This window comes from Frankliniella occidentalis, unplaced genomic scaffold (assembly GCF_000697945.3).
Source record: "Frankliniella occidentalis isolate FOCC.00 unplaced genomic scaffold, Focc_3.1 Scaffold87, whole genome shotgun sequence".
NCBI lineage: Eukaryota > Metazoa > Arthropoda > Insecta > Thysanoptera > Thripidae > Frankliniella > Frankliniella occidentalis.
Genome location: NW_026267216.1, coordinates 352,516 through 366,689, shown reverse-complemented (window position 1 = coordinate 366,689; position 14,174 = coordinate 352,516). Strand labels below are relative to the sequence as shown.

General features: G+C 61.9%; 1 protein-coding gene across 1 annotated transcript in view; it reads left to right on the top strand.

Moving 5' to 3' along the window:
• The first annotated feature begins 6,411 nt into the window (after window positions 1-6,411).
• The window catches only part of LOC113210923 (ankyrin repeat and KH domain-containing protein mask-1), a 58,672-nt gene continuing 50,909 nt past the window's right edge, over window positions 6,412-14,174 (top strand). The window contains exon 1 of the mRNA XM_052269233.1: window positions 6,412-10,719. Within this exon, the coding sequence (XP_052125193.1) occupies window positions 6,632-10,719 (4,088 nt within the window). The 5' untranslated portion in view covers window positions 6,412-6,631. The remainder of the gene's footprint in view (window positions 10,720-14,174) is intronic.

Here is a 14,174-nt window from a genome sequence, read left to right as displayed (position 1 = left end):
GGTTAAGAACTTGTATTTATAGCTTAATAGAAATTGTACATTAGAAAATCAACTTTTGGTCATTTTCTCAAATTTCTGTGATTTTTTAGTCCTGGGTCCCCTTATTTACTGATCCATGGCATCAAAGCGCAAACTACTCTGCCCTGGCAGGAAAAGGACTGATAGACTATTCAGCGAGACACGGCAAGAGAAATTGATTTCTTTTTCGTAATGGCCGATGCTGGACCCTGGGCGCAGCTAGAGAGGTCGGGGGTAGAGGGACAGTTGGGTGCGATCTAGCGCCAGCGCACAGAAACAAATGGCACATCTTTCTGTCGGGGCTGCCCGTTGTCCCCTACACCCCCTCCTTGACCTTCCCTCAGATGACGATAATGGGCCTTATCAGCCAAGTTTCCGCCCCAGCCATCGCCGCCCTCCCCGGCCACCTCTCATTTGCCGGGGGCTGCAAGCAGCCTGCTCGGCCTGCTCCTCCGAGGCCTCCGCCCCACAGTGACTCCTCGGCTCCCCTTTCATCAACGAGGGTCTAACCTCCTGCGGGGTCAAAGCGCGCCCGATTCACAGAGATGTCCCCCTCGGGCGCGTTTGCGGGTGATCCTGCGACCACCACCACCACCACCACCACCACCACCATGGTGCACCTCCACCACCACCACCACCACCATCACCACCATCCAGGACCATCAATTATTTTTCTCGTCAGCGTGGCAGTTTGCGCGACCTGAAGTTTTTCACAACCTTGGCCGTGTGTGTGGGCGTTGGGACACGCGCTTTGTTCTCCGTTATCGCTTGGACCCCGCCCGCCCCCGCCACGTCCGCGCTCCTTTTAACCCCTCAGACGGTCCGTCCGGAATGTTTTATTGTTGCTGGCGCGCAGCGCCACTTTATGTGCATTTCCCATAGGCCTTTTTAATGCCCTATAAAACCCCATTTCTGCGGCGCCTGCTGCTGCTGCCGCCCCTCAGCGCCAAGTCGCCTCCGTCTAAACATAACTCGCGACCTCCTCGCAACTCAAAACCGCCCCGCTCCCTCCACCCTCCACGACCTTATAACTTAACCCTCTCCTTCGAGGAGAGCGTCATAGCCTGGCCTCACCTGCCTGCATCGCCTGCCCTCCCCCGCCCCGCCCAGTGGCCTCCGCCTCTCCGCGAGCGGGACCGCGGCCCGGACACCCAACCTCCTCCGTCCGCGCCGCGGCCGCCAGCGCCTCTCGCCTCGCCTCGATAGAGAAATCGAATACGTTTCGCGTGTGTTGCTAATCACTGTGTAATTCGAGCGCCCGGCGTGGACAGGACGGGACTGCGGGCCGCGTCGGGCGCCGCCGGGGGAAACCTGAGGCGGGAAAGTGAAGCCTATCCCCCACCTGATGGAGCTCGCTCTGCCCCGATATGGATGTCACCGCCACGTTCACCGACAAGACCCGCAACCCTTTTAGTTTTGTATCCTGCCTCTAAAGATTTCCAGAGCAGACGCTCCACCTCACGGCCCCGAGGCTGGGAGAAAGGGGCCCAATCATCGCCGTGGGCGCCTCTCCAGGAAGACAGAGGGGCTGACTGTTCGCGGAGCTTTGCGCGTCGCACCCCTTTTGATTCGGGGGCGCGGCTCCGTCGTACGCAACGCCAGCGGGGGTTGGATGTCTGCGGGGCCGGGCGGCGCGGGGGAACAACGTCGTTAAGAGACAAAACTGGGTAACGAGCGGAAAGGGGAAACACTTAAACAGCTCGCGACCGTTCTCACAACATCCCCCCGGGCGGGGCGCGCGAAGCGGCCCAGCGACGTCGCGCCGCCCTGCGCCCCGGACCCACACGACAACACCGGCACAAAAGATCCGGTGGCTGGAATATTCGACTGACTTCACTCACTTCACCCCGTGCGGAGGTGAGGTGTCTGCTGGCCGTAGGCCCGGGAGCCGGGACAGGAAGAGGAGAGCAAGACGTAACATAGCGTAGCTCCAAGCTCCACGTCTGATTGAGAACTGGACGACCTGTGCTCCTGCTCTCTGTCTGTTTGTCTACACAGATAATAACCCAAGTGTTCAACTCTGCGACACTTACAAGAGTGCAACAGTCAGTCAAATACTTCCCAAAGGTGCAAGTGCCAGTTACACACTTCCCTTGCCTCCCCCGCACTGTGTTGGGGAAGTGTGCAACTGGAGAGACTCACACGTGCTCATGCATGCACATTTCCCAACGGACTCGTCCGTAAGGTATGGACGGAGGAGGGCATGTCTGTAATATGGATCAAATTGTCTGTAATACGGATAATGTTATCCATATTATGGATAATTTGTGATCCATTATATGTTAGCACAAAATTCTCCATAACATACGGATAGCACATCCATAGGGAAATTAGTGTGTGTCTCTCTCACTCATTCGAGTTTTTGCGCATTACGCGTCTTCCATTGTTACCCTTTGGTGAGTCCTCAGGTCATGACGTGGACCCAAACACTCCCCTCTCCTTCCCCTCTCCTCCCCCTCTTTCTGCATCGCACTGCACCGCACCCCTGCCGCGACGCGCGGTGGTCTGCGCAGCGTGGTCAGCATATGCTCGTACCCTCTTAACAGCAAACGCTCTTTTCCACCCCGCTGGCCGCCCCTGCTCGGCCGCGCAACCCCTTGGTAGGCCGGCGCCACCCACCCTTTCCCCGGGGCGCCCTCCCTCTCCGGGTGCGACTCCCCCTCCCCCCCGGTCCCGCAACACAAGCAGACCGCATCATTAGCCCGACCAGAAATGATCGTAATGTTTTGGGAACAGAGAGAACGGGAGAGAAATGTAATAACTTTTTTCGACGACAACGTGGCAGAACGCCGCGCACTGATACTTTAAGTGTGTGCAACTGTTTAGCAGTGTGCAACTGAATACTTACAAGTGTGCAACTCTGTAGTTACACTTCTAAGTGTTTAACTCGGTGGGTGTGCCCTTGAATGTGTGCACTTTCTCTGGTAAACACTCCCTTACATTGAATGCTCCTGTGTAGGGAATGCTCAACCGAGGATTGCACACTTGCAAGTGCACACCTACCAGGTTAAACACTTGCAAGTGTCAAGCACTTACACGCACTTAGTCATTGTAAGCAGGGACATGACACTAAGGCATGCAGTCCACATATTACGATTTTGACTCGAACCTCTTATGCCCTTTCCACTAAACTTTCAAAAATATTCTACCTAAGCACCAGGTGGCTGATTTACGTCGTGCACTTTCGTAGTTATACTGTACCGCTTGCACGCGTGCGGACGGGTTGCCTACTCGAACGGTGCTATAAGGAGCCGTGGTCAGCGAGCATAGACAAACCAGCCTGTAACCGTGCGTGCGGTACAGTATAGCTACGATAGTGCGCGGCGTGAATCAGCGACCTCGTACGACAAATGGACGGTATGTTTGTAGAAATGAGGTACATGATCGTTGTACTTTTTGTTGAATTGCTCATAAGACTCCATTCTAAGGGATATTGTTGGCTGATTTGCTGAGCGATTAGCGAAACCCATTTCTGAGTCTGGTCGGAAGAAAACGGCCGTTAGGCAGACGTATGCCCTGCGCGTAACAGTGTTTCATGAGATATCAGGAAGCCTGCAACGCGTGACGTGGTCGGGCGTACATCTGCCTTGTACTTTGTACCTTAAAATATTTGTATCTTTAGCTATGGTTTCATGATTAGGGGGGGGGGGGGATACGGATGCAGCCATGTCACTTTCGTTGAGCGATGCAGAAATCATGTCGTTCAATCTGGGCGATGTTAAGACACGTCACTGAATGTAAACGAGAAACATGACTTTCGTGTTTACAGCGTTCGAACGATCGACGACTCCTAAGAGGCAGAACTCTTGGATATCCCATAGAATCTTTTATTTGAACCTGACAGTTGTACATTTTTCCAGTTGTTTTCACGTGTTTGCGTCCAGCGTCCACCTCACCTGCATTTCTTTTGCAGGTTGCGGGCCCCAGTTGCCGAGACGCCGGCCAGTCTGGGCCAGTCTGGGCGGGTAGAAGCTGTGGCTCTTATACGTAGAGCTCCGTAGAGCGCCGTGCGCGTAGGCAACATCAACGCTTCCGCGCGCGGCATGGGGCCGCGCCAGGCGCTGGGCCGCAGTGGAGCGGCTGGACGGAGAGGCTGGACCATTGACAGGACCGGGGGGGCGTCATTTTCCTCCGTAATGGTCCGGAGTTTACCGTCAGTTTTGAGAGGCGGCGCTGCAGCGCGCTGCTGGGCGGACAGTACCGCCGAGTCATCGAGTCATACCATGGCCGGGCCTGGAGCGAGTCAGGGGGGTCCACTCGGAGCGGACGCAGCAAACGGGTGCCGGGTGCGCTCGCTCGTCCGCTCCGACGCCGAGCGGTTGGCAGTTCAGGGCGCTGCAGCCAAATAATTATAATAATTTCCTCCCGGCAATCTCCCCGTTTGTCGAGGGGATTTTTGATGTGTTGACGAGGAGTAGAGAACAACAAGTGCACGGTGTGCAGTGGCGGGTGTGCGGCCGAGCCGTGCCGGGCTGCCGCTCCACAGGAAACATGTCACATACAATGCACACGATGCAGGCCCCCGGGCAGCCCGGCTGCGCCCCTCGCGGCCGCCCGGCACTATACGACTGCAATTTACGATCTCGCTGGCCACCGCTGCTGCGCTGCTGCGGGATGGATTGATGCCGTATGGGGCCTTTTTACCACGCGGTGCCTGCTTGATGGTGATCGTTATCACGTCTACTCTGCGCTTGGAAAATGTTACGAGGATCGGAAATAGGGACGCGGCGCCTTAATTGAAGCTCTTCTGCGGTCAGAGTGAGTGTCCGACTGTCCGGCGGTGTCCGTCATGCTGGGCGGTCACACTGTCGCCGTCGTGTGTGTCGCGGCCGGTGTTTGGCACTCGACTGTGCAACAACGCACTTTTGCTTTTGCAATCACGGGGCAGCAAAACGGGCCGGGCAGTTCACGCAAATGAGGCCGGAAATGGTGTTGGATGCATATCGAAGAATAAGTGAGTTTGCGTGCAGCATTTCACCCGGCGGAAGCAATCAGAGGACTGTCCTGCGTGGAGGGCGACGTGACGCGGGCCGCGGGCGCCCTGCAGCCTGCAGCCGAGCCTGCAGCGCCCGGCCGCGCTCTCTGACGGACAGCTGCCGCGCCGTGCCGAGCCCGCATCCTCCCGAACGGTAGTGTCATCCACAGAAATGAAAAGGAAAAGAATGAAAAAGTTAATATCTGCGCCAGCGCCTACTGGCGTTTGGTTCCCTTTTGACCGTGGTGAGAGGGGGGAGGGAGGCGGGGGGCGTGTGTGTGCGTGTGAGCACGAGTGTGAGCCGTCGCGTAGGCCGCCCTCCGAATGGATGGAGCGTCTTGTATTGATTCCCCAGTTCAATTAGTGCGGGCGCCCTCGACTCGCTCTTCGCCGCTGCTGGTGCTACCCTTCAGAGCGGGCCTTCCCTCCCAAGTAAACCTCTTTCACTTTTCTGCCGCGATACTTCTTCTTCTCCTCTCGTTTGTTTCGGCGCGTTGGGCAGCCTTGGGTGCACTTGTCGGCTTTATGAGGCGGCGGTGGTCACCCGGCGTGACGCGTGGCGCCCAGCGGCCTTGAACGCGGCCGATAGGTACACCGGGTGTCTGTTGTAATTGCCTCCTTCCATCGCCCACGTGGTCTGGCCTGGTCACTTCGGACGCGCGCACACTGTCCACGCCAGCCGCGAATGCCGCGCCAACTCGTTTGTTCGCATGCAGCTTTTTCGACCGGTCGTACAATCGAGAAGATTCAAAGCAATTATCCCCCCCTGCATCCCCCCACCCCTACCCGGCGGGCTTTTATCCTTTCGAGGGTCTTATTTGAGGCGCCGATGCTGCTGCAGCATAAACTGCAGGTATTTGCCTTTGTTATTTCCAATTTCACGGGCCGAGTCTCGCCGGGGCCGCCCGGGTGCCATCCCAATCAGTGACCGAAATTGCAGGCCGCGCTCGCCGCAATGGGACTTTAATTGCTTTCATTTGGCCGTCGCACAAAGGGCTGTGGGAGGGACTTATGGGGGCAATCAGCTCGCGGAGGTGTGGGGCTGGGCCGGCCGGGGCAGCTCGGCGGAAGTGCGCATGGAAACACAAATAGCGAGCAATCGTCGTCCTGTCTTAGCATTTTTAGTGTCGGCGTGCGATTCCAGAGGGTGAAGCTCGGCCTTAGGGGGGAGGGGTGGAAAGTTCTGGAAGCCACGCCCCCCTGCCCGCTGCAGCCAATGGAGGCCGCCGCCGCGCTCTCCTCCCCGCGCCCTCCCCCCGTGCGGCTCTTCCGAGTGCAGTGCCGCCGTTCGGGCCTTCGGGCCTCGTCGGGAGGGCTCGGGACGGGCCGCGGCGCCGGGGAGGGGTGCGCGGGGAGCGGGGTGGGGCCCGGGGGAGGGGCGGCCGCGGCGCGCGGGCGGAGGAGCGGGGCGGTGGCGGCGGGGCCGCGCTGGCCGCGCAGTGCCAGTTGATATCCAAGGCGTACAGGAGCGTGCTACCGCCCGGGACTACATCTGCTTTGTTTTGGTCTTGTGTTTGTGCGCGCGAGTGAGTGTCATTTTCAGCTACGTCGACGCCCTTGGATTACCATTGGATTACAGTGCTTGTGTAGTGTGTGGCCAGCCAGCATGCTCGCTGCTGGCAGTGTGAGTGGCTCGTCATGAGCGGGGGCCAGCTGGCCGAGGGCCTTCTGGAACACGATGGGGGCTCGCTCCGTGGGTCCCTGTCGCGGCCTGAGGGGCGGCCTGAGGGGCCCGCCCCCGTACCGCCCGGGAGAGCCGTGTCGGATGGAGAGGGAGAGGTGCTGGAGGAGGTGGAGGACTTCCTCGACAAGCTAGTCGCGGGTGTGGTGGACAAGGTGGAGGACCCGCCCACCGAGCCCGCCAAGGTGCGTGTGGTGCACGACGAAGACATGGAGAACCTGAGGGACTTGCTGGACAACCTGCTGGACGACAACAGCCAGCCCATCGGCCAGCCTCATTCGCCCTTCCGAGCAGCTGACGTTTGTCAACAAACCGGCGACGTACATGTGCCGGGGCCGACTGAGGGCGCGGGCTGCGCGGGCGCGGACCAGGCGCTGTGCCTGCGCGCCGCGGAGGGGGCGGCGGGGGGCGGCGCGGCAGAGCAGCGCTCCCCGCGGCCGGACCAGGAACCAGCCGCGATCGATGGCGTCGCCTCGCCTGCGCCAGCGGCAGCGCCGGCCCTCCCGGACGACGGCGGACGACAGCGGCGCGCCCGGCGCAAGGGCCGAACGGCGTCCAGGACGCGGCGGAGGAAGCAGCGCACGGCCAGGTCCAGGTCGACCCGGTCCAGCCGGTCCAGGTCGAGCAGGTCGAGGGACGACGACACCCGGTCGACCCGGTCCAGGTCGCGGCACAAGCACAAGCACAAGCGGCGCCGGCGCCGGCACCACCATCGCGACGGGCCGCTCTCGCTCACCGTGGACAACGTCGGCCACGCCGAGGGGCCGGTCAGCCCCAGGGTCAACCCGGTGTTCCTCTGGGTCAAGCAGGAGGAGTGCCGGATCCTTTCAGTGGTGTGCGAGGACTATGATAGGCGAAATCGCATCACGCTCACCAAGACCACAAACGGCTGGCGGTCCATCCCCAAGACCGAGCTCTTCTCCGCTGTGCTCGGACCTAGGCAGAGGCCGTCGCTTGAGGACGACAAGTCCCACACCGCTTCCTCTGCAGAGGGCGACGCTGAGGAGGAGGATGAGGATGACGGAGAGGGCGAGGCAGGAGCGGGCACTGTCCAACCGGAAGTGCCTGACGAGCCCGAACCGGAAGTGGAGGCGGTCGAGGCCCATCTTGAGGGGTCGGAAGGCAGCGTCAATTCGGAGGACGAAGAGTCACCGGCTGACGAAGACTCGAGTCACCGAAGCGATGAGATCGAGGATAGGGAAGAGATGGCTGTGAGGGAAAATGCTGGAGAGATAGAAAACGGTGAACAAGAACATGAAGGGGATGTCACAGAAGAACTGAATGGGGAGAAGGGGGCATTGGAGCGGATAGAGGGGAAAAATGAAGAGGAGATAGAGAATAAAGGGGAGGAGAGAGAGGCAGGGGAGCAGAGAGAGGCAGAGGAGCAGAGAGAGGCAGAGGAGCAGAGAGGGGAGGAAGCAGAGGAGAAGAAAGCAGAAGAGGAGAGAGAGGCAGAGGAGGGTGAGGAGAGAGGGGCGGAAGAGGAGAGCGAGAGGCGAGTAAGGGGGGAGGAAATGGAGACGGAACCCCCTCCCGAAGAATGCACGACTGCAAACGAGCCAAAGGAAACCGTCGAGACTGATCCACCCAGGGATGAACAACGAGTGCCAACACCAACTTCCCCTCTAAGTCTAGTCGCCCAAGACACGGAAGTCGAACCATGTCTTGAATATAACGCGCCTACCAAAGATGTACATAGTGAAGAAGAGAGGCCGGAGGACGTCCTAGACGCCCTTTGCAACGAAGCGGCAGAGGCTATGGAGGTGGGCGGCCCCCTCGAGGACCTGAGGACCCTGAAGCCCGAGCCCAAGGCCGAGCCCAAGGCTGAGCCCAAGGCTGAGCCGAAGGCTGAGCCCAAGGCCGAGGCCAAGCAGGAGCTCTGCAAGGAGGACGACAAGGCAGCGAGTGCGTTGGGCAGGTGCTCCGTGTACGACCTGCTGAACCTCGACGAGACCGAGCACGTGGTGCGGCTGCCCGCCGACCTGGAGGTGTCGCTGGTGAAGGGCGGTGGCGCGGCCGCCGGCCTCAAGCTCAGCACGAGCCCGGCTCTGCTCTGCCCCGAGCCGCTCCGCCTGGGCGCGGCCACCACCATCACCCCCATCAGCGAGCAGCCCAAGCCCCAGCACAAGTTCCTCGAGTCGCTGCTGGCGTCGCCGAGGAAGTCAGACCTGGAGCAGGACGCCCCCCTGGACCTTGGAGTGCCGGTGCGGCAGGCCAAGGACAGGCCGGACCGGCCCCGGACGCCGCCGACGTCAGCGCCTCCCGCCAAGAGGCCCAAGCTGGACGACCTGACGCTGCGCAACCTGCTCAACAGGCTGCCCGGCAACACCGCCATGTCCCCCATCGAGCCGGCCGGCGAGCCCGCAGGGGAGCCCGCCGGCCAGGGCAGCGGCCAGGGCCCGGTGGAGGACGTGAAGCGCATCAAGCAGAAGCGGCCCAGCCAGGACGGCAAGTCGCGCCTCATGGAGCTGCTGACCGTCTCCGACATGGACCCCCTGGCGCAGCTGAAGCAAGTGCTGTCCGACCCAGACCTGGTGGTGCCGGACCCGCTGCTAGTGCCGCGCGCTCGGCTGCAGGCCCTGGTGACCAGCCCCGCGCAGGAGATCCCCCGCCTGCTCGCGCAGAAGCCTGAGAAGCCCGGCGTGCCGTACTCGGCGCCCAGCCTCGACAACGACCTGTGCGTGGTCTCGCTGTCCCACCTGCAGACCCTGCTGCAGCCCGAGAGCAAGCAGGCCCTCGCCGTGGAGGAGTACCAGCGGCAGCTGCTCGAGGCGCAGATGCTCTGGCTGCCCTACCTGGAGGCCGCCTACTCGTACCCGGGAGGCTACCTGCCCGGCTACGACTACAAGAGCCAGATGGAGCTGCAGAGTGCACTGGCCACTGCGTGGCAGGAAACCATGATGAAGGGTGGCAGCCTCGACTCGTTCATCAACAACAACAATAACAACTACTACAAGAAGCCGTCCGTGTCGCCACAGCCAGCCAAGTCGGCCCGGAAGTCGCCGTCCCCGATGCCACCGTCGACGCCCCGGCACCACAGTGCCGCCTACTCCACTCCGTCCCCGCTAGGCCCGGCTGGTCCGGGCTTCGTCAAGCCCGCCCCGCCTCCCCCCGTCCCGCAGGCCAGGTCCAGGCCCGTGCCGGCTGCGCTGCCCATCGCCTCCAGCGCCGTCAGGGACGCCGTCAGGGACAGGGACAGCCCCGCGCTGTTCGCCGCCCCGCAGCGACCGTACCAGTACCAGCAGCAACAGCAGCAGCAGCGGCGGGAGTACGAGAAGCAGCAACAAAACCAGAGGCGGGAGTACGAGAAGCAGCAACAGCATCAACAGCAGCAGCAACAGCAGCAACAACAGCAACGGCGGGAGTACGAGAAGCAGCAGGAATACCACCAGCAGCTGATACTGCTCCAGCAGCTGCAGCTCCAGCAGGAGATCCTGGCGCAGCAGCAGCGCCAGCAGCAGATGTACTCCATGCAGCAGCAGCAGCAACCGCGTGTCAGCAAACACTGCGAGTCGGAAAGAGCCAGGAAGTCGGAGGGCAGCCGGCCGCCCACGTGCAAGTCGCTGCTCAACATGCTGAGCGCGCAGCGGGAGGCCAAGCAGAGGACGCCCTCGCCGGCCGCTCCGGAGAGCGCCCTCCTCGCCGCCCTGGGCAGCCCCCTCGGCGGCGCCCTGGGCCTGAGGGGGCCGCGGATCAGCCCCTCGCCGGGCGCCGCGCCCTCGCCGACCGCCGCCGCGACCGCGACGTCGCCGTTGCCCGCCGCGCCGTCCGCCACGGCCGCGTCCAGCCTACCCGGAGCACCCGTGCTCGACCTGTCGGGGAGCAGGAGGCCGTCGTCGGAGGGCCTGGCGACCCCGCCCAGCGCGAGCGCCAGCGCCGGCGACCAGCCCGAGGAGAGGAGGCCTCCCAAGCTCAAGGTGAAGAACCTGGTGGACCCCAACGCCAAGCCCAGGCTCCTCAAGCTGGACACGCCGGTCGTCCCGCCACCCGCCGTGCCTCCAGACGACGTGGCCGCCGCGCACCTGTGGCACCCACTGTTTAGCAGGTGAGTCAACAATGACGTCACGTCACTAGATTAAGGCCTTGGGTCAGTTGGGGTTACTTTGGGGCGGACTTGTGAAACGCAGCTGGTCTCTGCAGGCAGACGGGCCGCCCTCGGTGTAAAATCGATTTCCATTGTAGTTGCGCCGCCATCCATCATGGGGTGCTGTCAGGAGGAGGAGGATGTGTTCCATTTCTCGGACCGCACACTTTTGTCACTGTCGCGTCAAGTTTCCGACCGAGATTCATATCGATTGGGGACGGAGCCTCGATTGCCGTGGCGTCGTCATCCCGGGCAATATTTTAGTGGTCGCAGCCCGAGAAAGGCGCCGCATTGATTCTTTTTGTTCTTGTTCGCGCCTCATGTGTCCCGAAGTAGGCAGTAGGGGTACACTTTTCAGTGACGCCCAGGGCATCGCTGAAGTGTGTGTGTCTAGCGAGCACGGTCTCTGTACACCGTGGTGGTGACGTTGCGCTCCGGGCCGGGGACGGGTGGGGTGCCGGCCGCCGGCCAGGAGGGCCCGGTTCCCCGCCGAGGCCGCCTCCCCGCCCCCCACCCCCCGCGACCCTGACACGGATAGGCGCGGCCCTTATCACCCGCATGTTATCACACACGGGGCGCCGGGCGGGGCACCGGGCCCCACACGGCGAGCTCATACGGTATTCAACGAGGAGCATTCGTAACGCCGCCAGGATAATGGCTTCATCGACGTGATCGAACTACTGTCGGCCCGTGAGCGCCCCTACTAAGCGACACCAGAAGGCCCGTCAGCAGCCCCCCCCCCCTTCTACCCTCCCCCTTTCTCCTCCTTCCCGGAGATAAGCACCTGCTGTAGCGTGGGCTGAGCAGTACCAGCACCTGCAAGCCCTTGTATGTATTACTTTCCACCTGAGCCGCGTGTGCCGTTTGTCTTTGTTTACGTGCTACCCGTGCGACGCACCCTCTGGGCCTGGTGCCTTTGGGCTCCAGCAGGCGCTCCACGGTGCTTGTGTCCTAAAATGGGCGTGAGTTTTAAAAAATTTGAAGGAAAAGATAAGATAAGGAAAGGAAAGAGAGAGATTCTGTACTAAAAGTTGAGGTAGCGCCTAGTAGGTAGGCAGGCCGTTGCCCGGGATGCAGCTGTCCTGGGCGGGTGGCCTAGCCTGAGTCCTGCAAGAACGATTCTGTACGCCAGTTGTTCGATAGTCCGGCGATAGAGGCTGGCTTGTTTCTATTTTATGCGGTTTCAAGGTTAGGGACATAGGAGGAGGCAGTATTTCTCCGAGGCGGGGCAGATTCCGAACTCCTTTCCCGAAGCGTAGTTTGCGTTTTGCTGCGCGAGCAGTTCGGGTCGTGTGCGCCGCTGAGGCGGCGAGCGTGCGTGCCCGTCCGTCTGTTTTGCTGGTTTTCTTCATTGTGTCCGGCCGCCGTGTCACGAGAGTGTTTTGAGGCGAGCGAAGCTCATGCGTGCGTTTGCGTCAGTCACGACACCAACAGGAGGGATGCGTCAGGAGCGAGCGAGCGTCACGGCGAGGCGAGGGTGTGGCGGGGGGGGGGGAAGGGGAGGGGAAAGGGGAGGGGAGCGGGGTGGAGTGGTGTGAAATGTTGGCCGAGGAGTGTATCGGCTGCGGGGGCGTGCCGCGTCGAGGACTGGCGGGATGGCCACTTGCGGTGCTCAGTGTCGTCCTCACAGCGGGGGTCCAAGTGCTCTCTGCTGCTCTCTCGGCGGGCGCCGCCTCCCCCAGAGCAGAGCATCGTGTGGGACTTCCCCCTCCACCCCCATCTGGGGTGCTGGCGGTGTTGGTGCTGGGGGTGAGTGGCCGCGACATGGGGAGGGAAGTCTCGGTGCCGCTCACTTTTCGTCTTAATTTTTGTGCTGAAAACGAGAGGGGTAGAGATAGGGAGAGAGAACGTCGCTTATGTCATGCGAACTGACGCCATCCACCGTTCTATCTGGTCGGTGGTCATAGCGACCATCGGCTCGGCGTGTAAGCCGCACTGCTCTGCCCTCCTCCCCGCGCTGCACCCATTCCTCGGTGTTTGCTGTCGAGATCTCGAACGCCTCGACAGGCCTCGCCTCACCGCGGCTCCAACCCCTCCCCGCGCCAGGGCCAGGGGCCAGTCACGTTCCGGTCGGAAGGAGACGAGTTCCGTCGTCGCCGCCTCGGCAGCGCGAGAAAGCCGGTCGAATCAGCGAGGCGACCGAAAGCTCTGAAATAGAATGGTTCTGCAAGCGGTAAGCGCTTGCAGTGGCGAGTCCCCCCCTCACCCACACGTGCGAAAGGCGTGATGATATTTACGTCCCGCCATCGAGAATGTGGCGGCGCGACATCAAACTTGCACAAGAGGCAGATTAGTGGCGCGAGTCGCGACGCGCGCGCGCGACACATCCCTTCCCGCCGCTCGTCAGATATTCATTCCTCGCGGCTCATCGGCTCATCAAAGAGTGAGTCCGGCGGCCCGACCTTGGCTGCCAGGGCCGCAGCCGGGCCGCGGCCGTGCGCAGCGGAGGCGCACCCGCCCGCGCTCATCTACTTTTCACGTCGACGTGAAAGTTTGACCATCGGGGCGCGGCGTGGCGCCTCCCGGGGGCCGGAAACAATGCCGGCGATTGGCGCGCCGCCGCGAAGGACGAATTTAGAAACGCTGCCGGCGACCGGTCGACCAGTCCTCCGCAACGCGACCGGGGTTGCGGGCATGTCGCGTCGGGGCGGCCTCGACGACGGGCCTCGCGCTGAAGACGGCGGGTACGCTCTCCCTTCTCCCGCCCGCGCCCAGGGCAGCCCTGGGGACACCGCCACGACCTGCTCGGCCTGCTCGGCCTGCCCTGCCTGCCCTTAGTTTATCTTCACGGGGCGCCACCGCTGACGCGCCGAGCCGAGGCAGCGGAGCTCGGCCGGGCGGAGCCGGAGGCCCTATCAACACCTGCGTCAACTCACAGTGGAAGTTTTTAGGCAGACGGGGCGCGGGCGGGGAAGGGGAGGGGGAGGGGGCGGCGAGGCGGTGGTCGCGCGGCCCGACCGGCCGGGCCCACACTCCGCGTGATGGAAACATTTCCTGATGCAGGCACCACCTCCAGGCGCTGTTTCATGGGGTAGCGAGCCCCTACCCCCTTTTTTCGGTGTGCCAATAAGTGGCTGTCTGAAATGTATGCATTTGACTGCACACGACCCTTGCACGCCCCCTCCCTCCTTTTCCTCCCGTCGCCTGATCCCCATACGGACCGCGGTTCGAACGACGGCGGGAGCGCGCGCTGTATTTATGTAAGGAGTTCGGCTGCACACTTGGGCGGGCGCCGCGGGCGCCGCCAGCAGATGGGCCACCAGTACGCGTGTTTAGCCACGTGTTCACCTGAACGCCTTTCGTTTTCTTTTCCTCGGCATATATTTTTAAGCGAAAGGTGGAGTTCTTTTTTCCTGTCGTTCCCGCACCCGACGTGTTGAGGCGTGGATTATTGGGCAAGTAGCCCCCCCCCCCCC